The 17,430-nt window shown below is 46.3% G+C and overlaps 1 protein-coding gene across 5 annotated transcripts in view; it reads right to left on the minus strand.

Annotated features, from left to right (window-relative positions):
• The window catches only part of MCF2L2 (MCF.2 cell line derived transforming sequence-like 2), a 203,548-nt gene that overhangs the window by 170,566 nt on the left and 15,552 nt on the right, over window positions 1–17,430 (minus strand). Inside the window, exon 1 of one of the 5 annotated variants that reach the window (XM_088669224.1) lies at window positions 11,716–11,884. The exons of the other annotated variants lie outside the window; for them this stretch is intronic. Coding sequence (XP_088525350.1) covers window positions 11,716–11,773 — 58 coding nt within the window. The 5' untranslated portion in view covers window positions 11,774–11,884. Of the gene's footprint in view, window positions 1–11,715; window positions 11,885–17,430 lie in introns of those variants that run through there. 5 annotated transcript variants of the gene reach the window in all.

Below are 17,430 nucleotides of genomic sequence, written 5' to 3' on the forward strand. Positions count from 1 at the left end.
AACTTTGGGAAGACCACTTTACTACTACTGTGGGCAAGAATCCCGTAAAAGAAATGGAGTGGCCCTCATAGTCAACAAAAGAGTGGTGAAAGCTGTACTGGGATGCAATCTCAAAAAATGATAGAATGATCTCGATACGAATCCAAGGCAGACCTTTTAACATCACAGTAATCCACAGTAATCCAAGGAAAATAACAGAATGTGGAAAAAACAGAGATCTGTTCAAGAAAATTGGAGATATGAAAAGAACATTTCGTACAGAGATTACCATAATAAAGGACAAAAGTGGAAAGGACCTAACAGAAGCAGAAGACATCAAGAAGAGGTGGCAAGAATACACAGAGGAATTATACCAGAAAGATATAGAGGTCTCATACACCCCAGGTAGTGTGGTTGTTGACCTTGAGCCAGACATCCTGGAGAGTGAAGTCAAATGGGCCTTAGAAAGAAGAGTTTGGATTTGATATCCCGCTTTATCACTACCCAAAGGAGTCTCAACGCAGCTAACATTCTCCTTTCTCTTCCTCCCCCACAACAAACACTCTGTGAGGTGAGTTAGGCTGAGAGACTTCAAAGAAGTGTGACTAGCCCAGATTACAAGTCTACCACTCTTAGCCACTACATCACAGTCAGGCCTCCGTAATGTGGGGGACAAATGTGGGGGACAACAATCAGCTCTTCACCAGATGATTTCAATGATTAAGCTGGGATGTAAAGGTTCAGGAGGTCCTTAATTTGTCCTACTATCCCACTCACCATACGACTGCGGAGAAAATCTGGGTCATTTAGCAAGCAAATCGCCTTCTGCATGCTGGATTATCATAATGTGTGCAAGAATTAAGACAAGGGAGGGGAGGGACGATGTGGGGGTTGTCACAGCTTAAGTGTTTCAATGCAATCGTCAAGAGTGACATATCAAGGCCAGCCACATACATACATACACAATAGCGTGTTTTATTAATATGGAAAAGTTACTCTGTGGAATTAAGGGCTCAGGGAAACTGCTGACTGTGCATTTAAGCGACTGGCAGAGTAAAATTAGCCTGAGTTGCAAGCCAGGAACTGTGATTTATGATATTGTGTTTGGGGGTCACAGATTCTTGCCAGAAGACGCTCAAAGCAGCTACATCAGTGAAAGGTGCAAAACAGCAACATCTTAAAAAACAAACAAAAGACATCATAAATAACCATCAAGTAGAAAAATGGAAAGGAAACTGGAATGCTAGCTGCAATATTTATTTTACTATATTTATTTAGGCTGTTTCTATACCACTAAATATACACAGATATCTCAAAGCAGTGTGCAACATGCTGCACAAATGGGACCTGTTTTTAAATCTATGAATGTATTTATTCCTCATATGGTGCCAGATACTGATTCCAGCCTTGAGTAAAACCCACTGCATGTCACAGGTGCGCTCCTCAAAGGCGAAAGATTAGCTGTAGCTTCCTGTCAAGTGTATGGTCATTTGCAAAACCAGGCTTGCAGAGACAAAGTGAAGCATCTTTTAGCATGCTTGCTTTGCTATGGCACTGAAAAAAATGTTGCTTCTACTAAAGAAAAAGGAAGAAGCAATTACCATGTCCCATCTGGCTGATAGCACTCCTGTCCAGTTCAGAAGCAGAAGTGATAACCATCTAATCCCCCGGAGCAAACAGTTATACAGCTGAGCTTCCGAATTCCCTACTTAAAATGAAGTTAAGCATGCTATCATTTAATTTATTTTGCACAGACTCATTTTCCCCATCCATAGTTTTTTCCCTCCATTTCTGAAGAAGATGCTGGAAGTGGAAGAAGAAGAAGGTTAATTCAGTGACAATGGGAGGCCTTTATTCAAAGGATCTCAAGGGTCATTTTGATAAACTAAGGGGTCACTGACCATTTTAGGCCTGTGAGCGTATCTGGATTTCTGAGCAGGTGCTGTGGGCGACACCCTCTCTGGTCCCCCTTCCTCTATCTCCCCCAGAGACAGAAAGAGAGAAAGCCTGTGTGTGAACACCCTTCACTTTTCCAAGGAATCCAGGTAAAAGTCAAATATGGCAGAATTAATCTGAGACTTGAAAAGCACAAAGAACCAAAACAGGAAGTGGGAAAGAGAGCCGCTCTTCCAACTTCCTCCTTCAGCTCTATGTACTTGCTGCTTTATGTCTCCATCACACCTGAATGCAGCAGGCTCTATCATCCAACAGAGGGGAATGGCCGGGGGCTCCGGCAAAACTGTGTGTGTGTGTGTGTGTGTGTGTGTGTGTGTGTGTGTGCGCGCGCGCGCGCGCGCCAGCCATTGCTGCTACCCAGCATCTGCCACCTGAGGGGCTGTCTCACTCTGTCTAACTATAGGGCAACCCGAGCACTGCACAAGGAGCAGAAGCTGCAACTAGGGTGGCCACATACACATAGCCGAAAAAGGGAAACATGCCAGCGAAAAAGAGGGCAGAAGAGATTCACATGGAATATGCCCATGCTAATACAATGATCTCAAAATAGTACGGAAGGCTGTGACCACATGACCTGTGTGCCTGCTCTGTCTTACTATCTAGGTACTATCCGGTGATGGGGATCTTCAAAGCCCCTCCTGTTCTCCCTTCTTAGCTTTCTAAAAGAGACTCGGACTGAACAGCCCTTCAAACAGTGTCCTCTGCAAAGCGGGACATGTGGTCACTGCAACTCCAGCCAAGTGCACGGCAGTGAATATCATCTTGTCCTGCTGCCCCCTCCCACTCAACATAACCAAACTCTATTTATATGTTAATGGCCTCCAAATGACTGCCAGAAAGATGACCAGCTGGAGAGAAAGACCAAACTGTGTGCAGCCGATTGACAGGGCAATGCCTTATTGCTTAATTAAAGACCAGCTGAGCCAGCCAGCCACAGCAGAACACACTGAGACATCTTTGTTCTGCACGAGACTCAGCCTAGCTATGGGTTGATGGTTCATCACCCACTTCCTACGCACCACTTCTGTGCTTCATTGCAACCCATTCTCCCTACTGGTAGCTGTGCGCGCTGTGTGTACATGAGTGCATGTGTTGGCTGTTCATAGTGCCCAGCTGTTGTGTGGCGGAGAAGTAATGCAGAGGGAGAAAAGCTCAAAGCAGGAGTGATGATGTCATTGGCAACTGATGGAGATTCCTTGCCCTGTTAAGTGAATGAGGCGGAATATTCCTAAACATGGATCAGTGGCGTAGCGTGGGTGGGCAGGGGGGGCCCGATGCCCTGGGTGCACAATCTGGGGTGTGTGTGAACCAGGCATCACCCGCAGAGATCTCTGGCATGCGCCCTCTGTGCTCCACCTGGCGTGCAAGCACCTGCCTGTTGGTGGCGAGGGCTGGGGAGCGGGGGGTGAAGAGCACCCTCTGCGCCCTGTCCCAGCCTGGGCTGGATGAGCACCCTCTGGCCCCGCCTGGCGTGTGTGTCCACAGCTGCCCAGGCGCCGGCAAATGGTGCTACGTCTGTTATGGATCTTTTGCCTGGCCTTAAGCTTAGTCATTACGATCAAGTAGAAGAAGAGTTAACTGACTCAGAATAAACACACAACAGATCAATGAACTTGTTAATAAGATCAACAGGAATAATCTGATTATGTGACTCATTCCCAAGGAGCTGGCGAGAGGAATGGTTTGCAGTGCGGAATCATGTGTTTGTCTGTGTTGAGGCTCTCCGTGGATATTGGAAGCCGCTTGAGAACAGTTCCTTGGGTTTGGATAGGCCACCTCAAGACATTTTGCCTGAGATGCATTAGGAGGGCATGGTGAGCTAGATTCAGCAAGGATTTGGCCACACATGAATATGAACCCAAAATTCTGATCCTTGAATTCTTCTTGGAATTAGGTAGCTCCAAAAACACACACCCAATGTCTGGTATAGACATCCATGGTCCACTGCACTTCCTCAAGTTTGGGTCACTGGTTGCTGAGAGATGCCACTGGGCAAACCTGCAGGACCTCCAGACTTATTTCTTCCCTGCCTACTGTTCCTGCTGCTCCAGATTCAGAGTGCGCCCCATTTCTCCTGTGCCAGCCCATGATTTCCAGTTCAGCCATAAGGTAAAAGGTTGATTTGATTCCCCCGCCTCTGTTCCCAATGTAGATATTTATTCCCTCTTTGCTCCTGATGTAGATCTTCACTCACCTCGTCCTCCCTGGTGGTGGGGTGGGAGGGTGCTATTTTGTGGTTCACCTCAGGCGCCAAAATGTCTTGGGCCAACCAGATGCCTATGGGACCTGCACTGCGGGAGGTTGGTCTAGATGACCCTTGGGGTCCCTTCCAACTCTACAATTCTATGATTCTGATTCTATGACCTAAGTGCAACAGCAAAAGCACTAAAGGGCGGCTAGTAGCCATGTGCTCTGACTCCACAAATGGGAGACAGCAATGCTTCTAAGTACCAGTTGCTGGAAACTACATGAAGGGGAAATCTTCTTGGGTTTCCCACAGGCACATGGTTGGTCAGTGTGAGAATAGGATGCTAGGCTGGGTGGGCCATTGGCCTGATCCAGCAGCCTCTCCTAACGTTCTTACAGTGCAAAGAAGATCCAGAGAAGGATGTAGCCTGGGGAGTGGTACAGTTTTGGGGAGATTCCCAAGGGCCAAATGAAAAGACCTGGAGGGCCACATCTTGGCTTAATATGTCCCCATCTCTGCCCTACAAGTACAGTCAGTGGCAGACCCCCCCCCCCAACCCTTCACGCTAGTGGAAACAAGTCACAAATTGCAGCAGGCAGATTACCGTGGCTCAGTGACTCTTCCTCGGAAGGCCAGGTTGTGCTGAAAGAAGCACTGCAGAGGTGTTAAAACAAAAGGAAGCAGGAGCCACCAGGGAGATGCTGATGGTAATTGCTATTTCTGCTTAGCTTGCCCAGCTTGGGACACGAGATCCGCATGCTGGTAGCAGGGAATCCGAATGCTGCTCTTGCAAGGGAAGGAGAGGTTAGGAGCACAGCTTATTCTGCAAAGCTCCGGGTGGGATGGAGAAAAACATGACCCAGTTAGCATACATGGGCAGAAGCTGTATCTAACGATAGGGCTGTTGGGTGGTTTTTTGCATTTAATCACAAGGAAAATCCTCTGCCTGTAAGGCTGAATCTGGATCAGTGTTTCAGCTGATCATCCTCGTAACACAGAGCTTCGGCTTCTATTCCATCTGTGTGATACGGCCGGCCAAGAAGACATTTGCTGCCTGAAGCAGAATAGTGAGCGATGACTCCCTACCAAGACATATAGCATCCAAGACTGGTCTAGCTATTTTGGCATCTGAGGCAGAAAATCCCACAAGCGTCTCTCACTGAGAGTAAAAACACAATCATGATGAATTAAAACAACTAACAGCAGGCTGCCCTTTCATGATACCCAAAGCCAGCTGCCCAAAGTGACTCCCTCACTCTGCCCAATGGTCGAGCCAGCCCTGCAGTGTAGGGAAGAGGGAGTAAAGAAAGGAGGATAATTATTCCAACCACAGCTTTTAGCAGGTCTGAGTATACTGTTTTCTCTCTATCTGTGTATGCTGAATACTCAAAGAAAGGTAGGGCTTTCATTGGTATTGCTGTTACTGAGCAGAAACATGAGTAATCTGAGAATTACTCATTTCAAAGTATTGCTATTCCCTCTTTGTTCCTGATGCAACCTTCCAACAGCTTCACCTCACCCCCAAAGGCGCACTCCTCCATTGTCTCCCAAAACAGACAGAAGTGGGGGGGGGGGGAGGAGATTAGGCTGTATGCTGAGACCCTGGATCCAGCAAGTGTTAAAAATATAAGAAAGGGTTCACATTTCTGGAATAACAAGGCTGGCTTCCTCCTGAGGTGATAGCCTAGGTAATGGACCATTAAGGGAATGAAGGAAGTGGATCTGTGCTAGACAGCAAATGGGTGGTAGTTAGAAATACAAAGGCCAGAGAGGAGAAAGGAAAGCTGAGTTGTGAGCTAGCAGCTGGAAGCAGTAGGCTGGGAAGCCAGAGAAACAGAGTGATGCTTTATTCCTGTTTGAATACAAGGCTATGGCTACGGGGGAAGCAAGACCCTCTGAGAGTGTTAATACTGTGAAGCCCTCCATTGTAGGCTCAGGTTGTGTGTGTGTGCAAATAAACCATATACAGTGGTACCTCTACTTACAAATAACTCTACTTACGAATGTTTCTACTTACGAACGGAGCTCCGTCCGCCATCTTGGATGCGGTTTAGATAGGATATTTTCTACTTACAAATTTTTAGATAGGGTTGCTTCGACTTACGAATTTTTTCTCCCAATGCATTCTTATGGGATTCAACTTACAATTTTTTTTTACTTACGAATGTTCGTTCGAAAAGCATTAAATTCGTAAGTAGAGGTACCACTGTATCCTAAAGACACCACAGTCTTTGCTGTCTCTCATTCTAAGGAAAACGTGAGCCCTGGGAAATCACCTTTGGAATCTCTCCAGCTTGGAGGTTGGGGTGGCATACAACATTATGAAAGAGGTACCTGTTGTATGTCAGCCTTCCAAAGGGTAACGGTGGTATTGCAAAAAGATTATTGCAGGGGTGGAGGACCTTTTTGGACCAATGGGATATATCGCTGCGAGGATTTTAATTGCAAAATATTGGAAAAAAGAGGAATTGCCCTCTTTACAGGAATGGCAAATGAAAATGCTGGACTTTATGGAACTGGCAGAGCTGACAGGAAGACTCCGAGATCAAGCAGGGGAAAGAGTGGAGGAAGACTGGAGAAAGTTTAAAATATATATAGGGAACTACTTTTGAAAGTTGAAAATCTGAATATCTAGGGAAATACAGAAGTTAAGGCAATAGGGAGATAAGAGGAGTTTATAAGGTTGAAAAATTGATATGCAAATATAAAGACGAGATTAAGAGGAACTAAGGAGATTATAGTATGAAGGAAGTAAAAGAGATGAAATAGAAACTGCTACAGTGATATTCAAAATGAAAATCAGATAGTGGGGAGTTGGGGAAGCCAAAAAGACAATGATTTAAAAAGTTGATTAAAGATGATATGTTTATGTTTCTGTTTGTATTGATGTTTTTTTTTTTGTTGTAATGATGTTCTTTGTATTTTTGGTATTTTATGTATTTTTTGTTTGTTATAAAATGTTTAATAAAAAATATTTTTTTTAAAAAAGGGATATATCGCTATCTGTCCCCAACCCAGAAAAAGAACTTTGACAGGTGGGTGGGACAACCCACCTGCCAATCACATAACATCATTATGGCATCAGCTGATTGATTGATTTAGCAAGTGGCTTCATCCATTTGCCAAAGTCCCTTGCCCAGCACTTCCCCAGCATCTGACAGCCAGCTGGATGTTGGGTGCTTGGGAACCACGGCTCAAGGGGCTTTGCCTGTCCTATGCTCAGCAAAGGGCTGTCAAAGCTCTTTGCTGCAAGGAAAGATCCAGCCATGTATCTGCTTCATTTGTGATGTCACGAGCTAAAAACAGCCTCGCAGGTCAATTTGGTAGAACATGTGATTGGTTGGTTGGTTGTATTTCTATGCTGCTTTTCATTCAAATGAATCCCAAAGCGGCTTCCAAACAATAAGTAATTATAACATGAAAAAACATCACCAACGCAGCATAAATCAAATAGAATAATTAACAAATCACCAGTGAAACAATTACAATCTATACAACACTTTCAACAAAGCAACAACTAAAAAGTAAATTAGACCTCGCCATTAAAGCGGAAGTCATATTATATGATTAACAAATAAATACAGGGTGTGTGAGAGTGCTGGAGGGAGCAGAAATGCCCCCTCACTTCATGTCAGACTCCCATGAATTTCACTAAAATCCAGATTATTATTTATTATTTATTATTTATTATTTATTATTTATTATTTATACCCCGCCCATCTGGCCGGGTTCCCCCAGCCACTCTGGGCGGCTTCCAACAAAACATTAAAATACAGAATTCCATCAAACATTAAAAGCTTCCCTAAACAGGGCTGCCTTAAGATGCCTTCTAAAGGTCTGGTAATTGTTGTTCTCTTTGACTTCTGGTGGGAGGGCGTTCCACAGGGTGGGTGCCACTACCGAGAAGGCCCTCTGCCTGGTTCCCTGTAACTTAGCTTCTCGTAGCGAGGGAACCGCCAGAAGGCCCTCGGCACTGGACCTCAGTGTCCGGGCAGAACGATGGGGGAGGAGACGCTCCACAGCACTTAAGAGAATATTCTGCACAAAGTTAGAGATTAAGCACGCCCCCCCTTCCAATTCCTTTGGGACATGTGGATTATTTGGGGGTAGGGAAGGAGTCTTACATTGACCTCTGAACTTTTCATGTGTTCCTGGCACAAACTGAGAATATATTGTTATCAGTAGGGTGGACCCTTTGCCCACCACGGGGTCCTGGCTAATGCCCAGCCTTGCTGGGTTACCGTATGCTGCTGGCCACGCAGCTATGGCTTCATTTGCTGCTGTCCCTCTGTTCTGCTCAGGGTTTGCTTTACTAATCCATGCCAGCTGTGGAATCAGTTTCAGCTTAGCTCATACTTTTGTGGGAAGAAAAGTGCTCTGGTCACTTTTTCCAAATCCAACCGCCTTACGGTGAGAGAGTTTTCCAATGACTGAGTTTGTGTGTATTAGAAAATTCATTTTCCACGAAATGCAGGCATACTATGCAAGCCTACATAGATTTCCTCAGGAGTAAGTCCCATTACGTTCAATGGGGCCTGCTCCCTGGCAAGTTTATTTAGGATTGCAGTTGATCCTTCCCCTCATTTTTTCCCCTCATGTATGCATGCTTAGCAATTTCACATAAAATTTCCACTTCCAATTTCATGCGCTTCAGTATTTTACACATGAAAATAGGGACATGTGTGAAATACCCCAATTACAATACAACATCACCTCATTAAATCTCCAGCTCTGCCTCCTATATGCTGCATTTAGTTATCCTTCAACAGCCCTGTCTTTCTTTGATTCAAAACCCAAGAGGATTCTTGTTGTTTTGGTTGAAGTTATGCTAACTAGAGAAACACATCTGCCCAGCTGTAACATTATACATAGTACAAAATATACATCGGCAGCTGCAATGCTTTAACATAACAGTCTGTGCACTGCACGGCACCTCAGCTTCCATCTGCAGACACTTACTGGTACACTTACACACTGCATGTGTGTTAGAGATAGCTTGCATCCATTTCCCTATGTTTCCTTTAACTTCAGGAGACCCCATTGAGAGCATGAAACCCTGAAGAACAACAGTATTAGCACCTTGATCTCACAACATTTTTGGGTGCCTCCAGAAGGCCAGCATTTTGCAGACGGGAACTCGCTAGAACCTGGAAATTGCCAGTCACTGCTCCTCAGTTCTCTAGCACTGGGGAGGCGGTTTGCACCTGAAGAGGCGCCCCTTTGATTCTGCCACCAGAGGTGGCTGCCTCAGTCTGCCTCATGTCATGGATAGGCCAGCCCTGTTAGGAAGTCAGCCATCATCACGGCATAAAACACTGATGGAGTGCCGATATCACAGAGAAAAGCACATGGTACAGGCCACTTGTGAGTGCACAATTTCAGAATACAAGCAGAGAATCACATGGTAATATGTATGTCAAACGCTCCCTGCCTGTGGAAAGTACAGCGGTCCCTCGACTTACGAATTTAATCCGTTCCGAATGCACATTTGTAGCTCGAAAAGTTTGTAAGTCGAAAAAAGCGGTTTCCCACAGGAATGCATTGGAAACGGAAAAGTCAAGTAAACCGCATCTAAAATTCGTAAGTCGAGAAAACCCCATCTAAACCACAACGGTTTTCCTTTCGGGTGTCGAAAAAATGTAAGCGTGCGGCCATTTTTTTTCATTCGTAACTCGAAATTTCGTAAGTCAAGTACTTCGTAAGTCGAGGGACCACTGTATGTGCATTTGAGGTAAGAGTTCAAATCTTTCTTTCTCTTTCCTTCTCTTTCTTTCTTTTACGAGAGTCGAAATTTTGTGTTTTCACATTATTTGAGAAGGGTTGAATGTTTGCTATACAGTAATAGCTCGGGTTACGAACACGATCCGTTCCGGATCACAGTTCGTAACCCGAAAAGTTCGTAACCCGAACGCGACCCGAAGCGCCATTTTGCGCATGCGCAGAGCGCTATTTTTGCGATCTTCGCGCTTTGCGCATGCGCAAACCGTGCACTCCGCTTCTGCACACGCGCGGGGGGCGAAAATACTTCCGGGTTTGCGCAATTTGTAACCCGAAGTGTTCGCAACCCGAGGTGGTCGTAACCCGAGGTACGACTGTATTGCAATCACACAAATCTAATTAGAGAAAACAGTGCCTTCATCATAAGTTTTGAACTGACAGCTTTCTCAGACTTATATAGATAAGTCTAGTATTCCTCCCCTCCATGCCCTAGCTGTACGTCTGTTCCTTATGACAAAGCAGCCCCCCAAATACATCACAACAAGTGATGCATATGTAAAGCGCACATTGTAAGCATTCTGAATATTTCTCTGTGTGTAGTATCCAACTCACTGCCTCTATTCATTATCTGCTGGAACTGAAATGAGAGCACATTTAAAAAGATGAATGCCATCAGCCTCGCAAAAGACATGGAGAGATAGTCATACTGAAAAAAGTATTTTTGTTGCACGGGCAAGGTTGTGCAAGAGACTATAACTCCAATTGGCTGCATTAAAACACAGCATATGCCTGCCTGCCTTAAGTAAAAACCATAATAATTCTGTTCTGAACTATTTCACATTGCTGAGAGGGAAAGGGAACAAATTAATTTACCATCTTGCAGAGAACTGTTGCAGTGCAAGAATGCTGCCGGACAACCTCCAATAATTCCCTTGTTGAAATAGAGGATATGACACTTTTCTCGCAGCAGTTTCCCCCCTCCATTCTGTTAAAATGATTTTTTTATTTACACAGAATCATAGCCTGAGCTGCAAAATATTTATAAAAGAAAATTGCAAATTGTTGTTCTGCATTTGCATAGAAGGGACGTGGAGTTCCCTGAAACCTAGGAACAAAGAAAATCCTTGGCAATGTTCCCATTGAAAAATTCATTTCACGATAATCTATGGAAGTCTCCAGCGGTCTGATCTGACATCTCTGTAGACGTTATTAAACCCAGATCCTATGTGTGGGTTCAGACTCCGCAGTTAAATCCCATGGAGTTCAAAGGGAACTTAGTGCTGCTTAAATCTGATCAGGATCGCTGCTCCGTACAGGGTGAAATGTCACAGGTCTTTCGCTCTTTCAACCGATTTTCTCCGTCACTACAAAAACCTTACAGGGACTAAGTGGGTTCAGTCCATTCTGAGCAGCCAGGAAGCAACCCCAAACAGCAATGCCCATTGCTTTGATCCTATCACACTGGCAATGAAGTCATTCAAAGCAAACAGCACAGTCTATGCCCATCAACCCCCTAAAAGTCCACCCACTCACTCGGCAACAGGCTGCATGGCAAAGGTAGGATTATGTCCTCTCAGGGCTCAAACATGCTGGGTGACCTCAATCGTTCCCCATAAAGCATTCTCTAGAAATAAAGGAAGTTGTTAGCTGTAGCAGAACCAGTGGGGAGAGAGAGATGGAGAAGGAGGGGACAAACAGCAGGGCTGGATTGCTTTTTGAAGTAGCTTCCGAAATATATCTTTATATAGAAAAAAACCCTGCCCTCTGCGACATGCAGAGACTACACAATGCAGTGGTGCCTTTTTAAAGTTCAGTGCTGCAAACGGCATTATTTATTTTGTGCACACCCACCCACCGCCACACAAAAAGCCAACCTGTTAGCTTGAAGAGATCCAGCTCTCTTCCCTGCTGTTTTTTCCAAGCCGCCACCATCGCTTCAGTGCAAAAGGTCCATTTAAGAAAACCAAACAGACAGAGCAGTTTTTTAAAAAGTGCCTCTAGACAGCCTTTTTTCACACAGCCTCTGGCAGGTCCTGCCTTGTTTTGTCTGGCTGGCTGGCTGGCTGGCGTGTCGCTGGTGGTGAGGCGGAGGAAGCAGGCAGCCTTGTGGGGAGGGCTGGTCTCTCTCTCTCTTTCCTCTCTTCTTCCAGCAGGGATGCACTGGCTGCAGAGTGACAATCCCTGGATTTGGGCTTAACAAGCGGTTTGACACAGGGGGCATCCTCTCAAGAGGGCTTAAGGGATATCCCATGGACTTTAAAGCATCCTGGTGCAAGGCTTAGGTAAGACTTCCTATAGGTGCATACTCTCTCTGAATTAACATTTATTTATTGCATTTATTGCTGCAATTGAAGACACCTCCACCAGGATGAATGGGTCTCTTTAAAGCATTTTTTTGAAGAAAATGTGGGGCCCTAATGAGCAAAGGAATTTAGGTATACTAAAAAAAACCCCAGACATTTTAGAAATGATAAACATGTGAATCCACCCTGTGGAGCAAGCCGTTTGCACTCTCTCATGTTCTCTCTCTCATGTTCTCTCTCTCATGTTCTCTCTCTCTCTCTGCCCCCACCAATTGCAAGAGCCTCAAGAAACTGTGTCAGTGGTTTTAGCCTGATCCCAGCTCCATAGCTGCCAAGTCTCCCGTATTCCCCGGGAAACCCCCGTTTTTCCACCTGTTCCCAGCTGAAAAAATTGGGTTTTTTTGTTTTTCCCCGGTTTATTCTGGCGCGACGGCTATTTTGGAACTGGGCAGAGCAGCATCAAAAGTCACTTCTGAGCATGCTCCGCCCAGTTCCAAAATGGCGGCAGCGCTACTTCCGGTCTGCTACTTCTGGTCCGATCCCTTATTTTTCAGGCAGGAACTTGGCAGGTATGCCCAGCTCACTTGCCATCCAGCAACTCTTTCACAAGTTTTTCCCCTGCCAGCAAGCAGGCCCTGGTCACGAGCAGAGGCTGCGTGAGCAATGTATCACCATTGTGGCTTTCTCTGTGTAATTAACAAGATAAGCGAGTCCCTGGCAGGGGAGGGTGCTGTAGACCCCCTGGGTGTGTTCCATGGACTCCCAGGGGTCCCCTGGACCCCTAACTGGGAACCACTGCTTTGGATAATTGAGTCTGAGACTGTTGTACGTAGCTTTAAAAAATATGGTTTATTCATCTATTTACACCTACAGTCTGCATGGAAGGAGTCCAGATCTTACAGCATGGTCATTTCAAGAGGGCCTGTTCCCCACAGCAGTGAAGCCCTGGAGTCCAAGGCACCTCTACCCCATCCAGCCTTCAGCCAGTCTGCCCAAGATGGATCCTATTCCTTCTTCTCCACCTTCTTCCCAGAGCATCTTGCTAAAAAAACTATTTTCCTGCCACTTAAAACACACACCCCATCACCTTGGCAACATCTGTCTACCCAGGCCAAAGGATTCCTCTAAGATGGGCTTTGTTCTTCACTAGCCCAGCCAGGCTGGTTTGCATAAGCCAGCTCAGGGATTCCTTGCTGGGCACAGTTCAGCAGCTTGGACTTTCATCCATATCCCAGTTAATCAAAATCCTACCCTCCCCCAATTTATAATGATACTTTTTCTACTTAGAAAAATGTCTGCACTGCTTAAGGGGGGGAATCTAATTATTTCTCCAAGGTAAGCATGCATTTACAAAAAGATTTTTAGCAAGGGTTAAAAACAGTACAATGAACATGTTTCTTAAGAGGAAGGGCTCTTACCTGGACTCCACCTGTTACAGTGAGGTGGTGTTGCAGGGCCGTCTTAAGCCCATCCAGCGCCCTGGCACTGGGTCCCTCCAGCGCCCCCCTCCAGAGCCTCTCCAAGGGCCCAGGAGTGCCAAGCGGACCGCGGCAGCAGCGGGAGGCCACCTCCGAGGACTCTGTGCTGCGCCTCCTCGTTTCCCCAGTGCTGGGTTCCGCTCAGTCAAGCTTCGTCACCAGCACGCACACCGCGGGATCAGCAAGAGCTGTGCGCGCGCTGGTGGCGAAGCTCGACTGAGCGGAACCCAGCGCTGGGGAAACGAGAAGGAGGTGCAGCACGGAGTCCTCGGAGAAGGAGTGCAGTCCTGGCCAGATCGCCGGAACCCTGCGCTCACTTGGCGCCCTTCCAGCGCCCTCCAGCGCCCGGCGCCGTGGTTCTCTGCGCCACTAGCCTCTATGGCTAGGACGTGCCTGTGGTGTTGTGTGCGAGCCTAAACCTTCAAGGTGTTTTACCTGTTCCCACCTATCTCCCAGAGCAATGCCGAACCCAGTCTCAGTACAGTCATACCTCTGGATACGAATGCTGCGGGTTGCATACAAAACGGGTTATGAACGCGCCAAACCCAGAAGTAACAGAATGGGTTACTTCCGGGTTCGGTGGTTCACGCATGCGCAGAAGCGTCGATTGATGTCATGCGCATGGGCCAAATTGCGACCTGCACATACGCAGAAGCGCAGACACGGGTTGTGTACTGCTCATGTTGCGAACAGGGCTCTGGAACGGATCCTGTTCGCAACCAGAGGTACCACTGTAGTAAAATCCCTTCCAGTGAAAACTGGGCCATCTAGTGTCAAAGAGAGGGCAGGCTTCGCCCTCGTTGCCAGAATCTTATCAAGCAGTCCTTTGGAGCAAATCTTGGCTATTCAAAAAGAGTTTTGGAATATAGATATAAGCTAAACATGCTCCCTAGCCCTGGTGATTCCAGCGATCAAAATTACAGGGAATTAAGCAAGCTTCTAATTGCTGGGTCCCACCCTGAATTCTGTTTCTTGGTTACAATCACAAGTGACAGAATGATGGAAAGGAGCTTGTGTGTCAATACTGGCATTCCACCAGGTCTTGAAGGAGATCCTCTTATCTCCAGACCCAAACCTCCTGTTTAAATGGCTGTGTTAACTGTTGCGCAATGTTTCAATGGGATTGTTTTACTGCGCAATTTCAGCTGCGGACATTTTTAAAAAAATGTTATGATGGAATTGTTTTATTGCATGTTTCTGTTTTGCAATTGACTTTATGTCAACTGCTTAGAAGCTATAATGACAATTAAGCGGTATATACAAAAACAAAGAGCAATAATAAAAGAGAGAACTTTTTATCTCTGCTCTGTGCTTTACAACAAACATGATGATTGGCTTCACAGCTCAGAAAGGTAGGCCACTCTTTGTTCAGTTTTACAAATGGTGAACTGAGGCTTGGAGAGAATGTCTTGCTCTAGGCTGTACTCCTAATGTCTTTCCTTGAGGTGGGCATTTAAGCCCAGACCCCCTAAGATCAGGGCAGTCTCGAGCAGGTCGCGTGCCCTGGTGCTGAGGGGCGGAGATCGCTCCGGTGCCCTCGCAGGGCGCAGCATGGTTTCCGCACGGCGCCCTGCCTACTGGCCCGGCGCCCTGGCTCACTGCACCACCGGGGGTCTATCTAGAGCCGGCCCTGCCTAAGATCACACAATCCTTAATCCTAAACATGATTCCTAAGGAGTCCCAATGAACTCAATGGGCCTTACTTCTGAGTCAATTTACCCAAACCCACACATGACACATTTCCAAATATTATCCACCGGCCTTCAGGGGCAGCAAAAGTTCAAAATCCACAGGAAAATAATTTTAAAACGCCATAAAATGCAGCCACAAAATCAATAGGGACTTGGATCATACAACAGCACTCCTCCCTTCTAAATACGGCATACCTGAGCACTTTTACTACGGTATGGAATAAATCTCACAGAACTCTCTGGTGTTTACATCTCAACAAAGCTGTTTGAGTTCCTACTGTAAAGAGGCATCAACATACCTGCCCGAGCCATTTTCTCTAGTTTTGCGCACTCCCGGAGGAAATTGTAGTAGGACTTCATTTCTCCTTCTGTTATCCGGACGGTGGAGAAAGGAGGGTTTTCACACACATGCTTCCTACATCTGTTACACCAAGAAGCCATTGAACAAGCCAGCACGAAACTGGCTATCAGACACCCGCCCCCTTACCATGCTTCCCTGACAGTCGTCAGCTTTTACTCATGCCAGCTTTCAATCCCTGCAGATGACTTATCCAGCTTAAGTTCATTCAAGGTCGTTTCAACGTGCAGAAATCTCCCCGATGCCATTGGCCGAGGCCTTGATAGGCTTATTGACTGCACTTACTTCCTCTCATTTGTTTTAAATATCAAATCCATGTCCTTTCATATGGACGGAAGGGGATGGCTGTGTGGGAGTGGCAACCTGGAGGACAGCTCCTTCCTGGCATGTTCTCCTTATCATCCATTGATCAGCTGAGTTCAGGGTGCACCTATACAAATACCGCTGTGCATCTCAAAAAGGAGACCATTGACTCTGACATTGCATCATTTCTACCTGGAACATCTATTCTCCACCCCGCTCTTGCTTGATAATGCATCATAAAGCTCGTGCTCTTCACCCAAGGACATTACAGCGTTTGTCTTGGCGTTGCATTCTGTCCTGGCCACATAAATACAATACGCGCCTCCGATAATATGAGGAGGAACACCTGATTCATTTTTTGCATCTATACAAAGGCCATTGTGCTGGAGCTGGAAAACAGGAGGGGGATGTGCAGCTGAAGAGGTGGGGTTATGCAAATAGGATGTTGGGGCTGCCAAAGAAGGGAGCTTAGGGACCCATCCCTGCCATTCATTCCTGTGGGGAAAAGCTTCCCATCCACCCTAGACAGATGATGACACTTTTCCCCCCCAGACATTGATCCCCCCCAGGTGTGTAGAGAACGCCCACTGAGACCACACACATGGCATGTTGACAGACCTTTTCCTAGTTATTTAGTGTCAGGAGTGAGCTGGCAGTAAATCACACCATGTAAGTGGGAGTTAACTCTTTATTAACTATCTGCACAGACTTGGCAGAGTGTCAGGCCTAATGAGCAAAGCAGCTCATCCCCGGTAGGTCTTGCCCCATGTGTCAGTTGCTGAGGCTAAAAGTCCCCGCCTCCCCATAGCCATCTAAGTCCCCTCCTCTCCAGGGTTTTCCCAACTAATGGGAGACTGTGCCTGTGCTTGCATCAAGAAAACCTCTCATCCCCCTTTTTCAAGCCTTTTCTGGTTCTGGGAGACCAGGGGGGAGGGGAGCTTGTGGCAGTAGAAGGGGGAAACCCCATGACTATTCATCTCTGCCTCTTCTTGGCCTCCCTCATCCCACGCCCCTGCTTCAGCCTCTGCCTCTGATTCTGGACTTCTGTCTGCCACAGACTCCCCCAGCTCACTGAGCATTGCTACCCCTGTCGCTGGGCATCTCAGCTGACAAGAGGGTTGTGCCTGTGGTTGAATCCATCCAGCAAAAGCTGCTGGCATTGACTTTTACTGCACTGTCTTCTGATTTAATACCATATGTCAGGGTCCAAAATAGCATTAGCCTGATTTGCTTAATGAGATTTTGTCACTGTCAAGATGGGCATTTTTCTATTCTATTCTTTTCTTTTTTTGTCATCACCATTAATTATCAGACTGAAGAGCCACTACTAGTTCAATTGAACTTTGCATCTGATGACATTTTAAGTTCAGTGGCACTTACAGTATGCTTCTGAATACCATCTGATGGAAACTGTAGGAGGAGAGAGTGTGCTTATGCTCAAGTCCTGCTTGCAGGA

This window comes from Zootoca vivipara, chromosome 5, assembly GCF_965207765.1.
Source record: "Zootoca vivipara chromosome 5, rZooViv2.hap1.1, whole genome shotgun sequence".
In the NCBI taxonomy this organism is placed as follows: domain Eukaryota; kingdom Metazoa; phylum Chordata; class Lepidosauria; order Squamata; family Lacertidae; genus Zootoca; species Zootoca vivipara.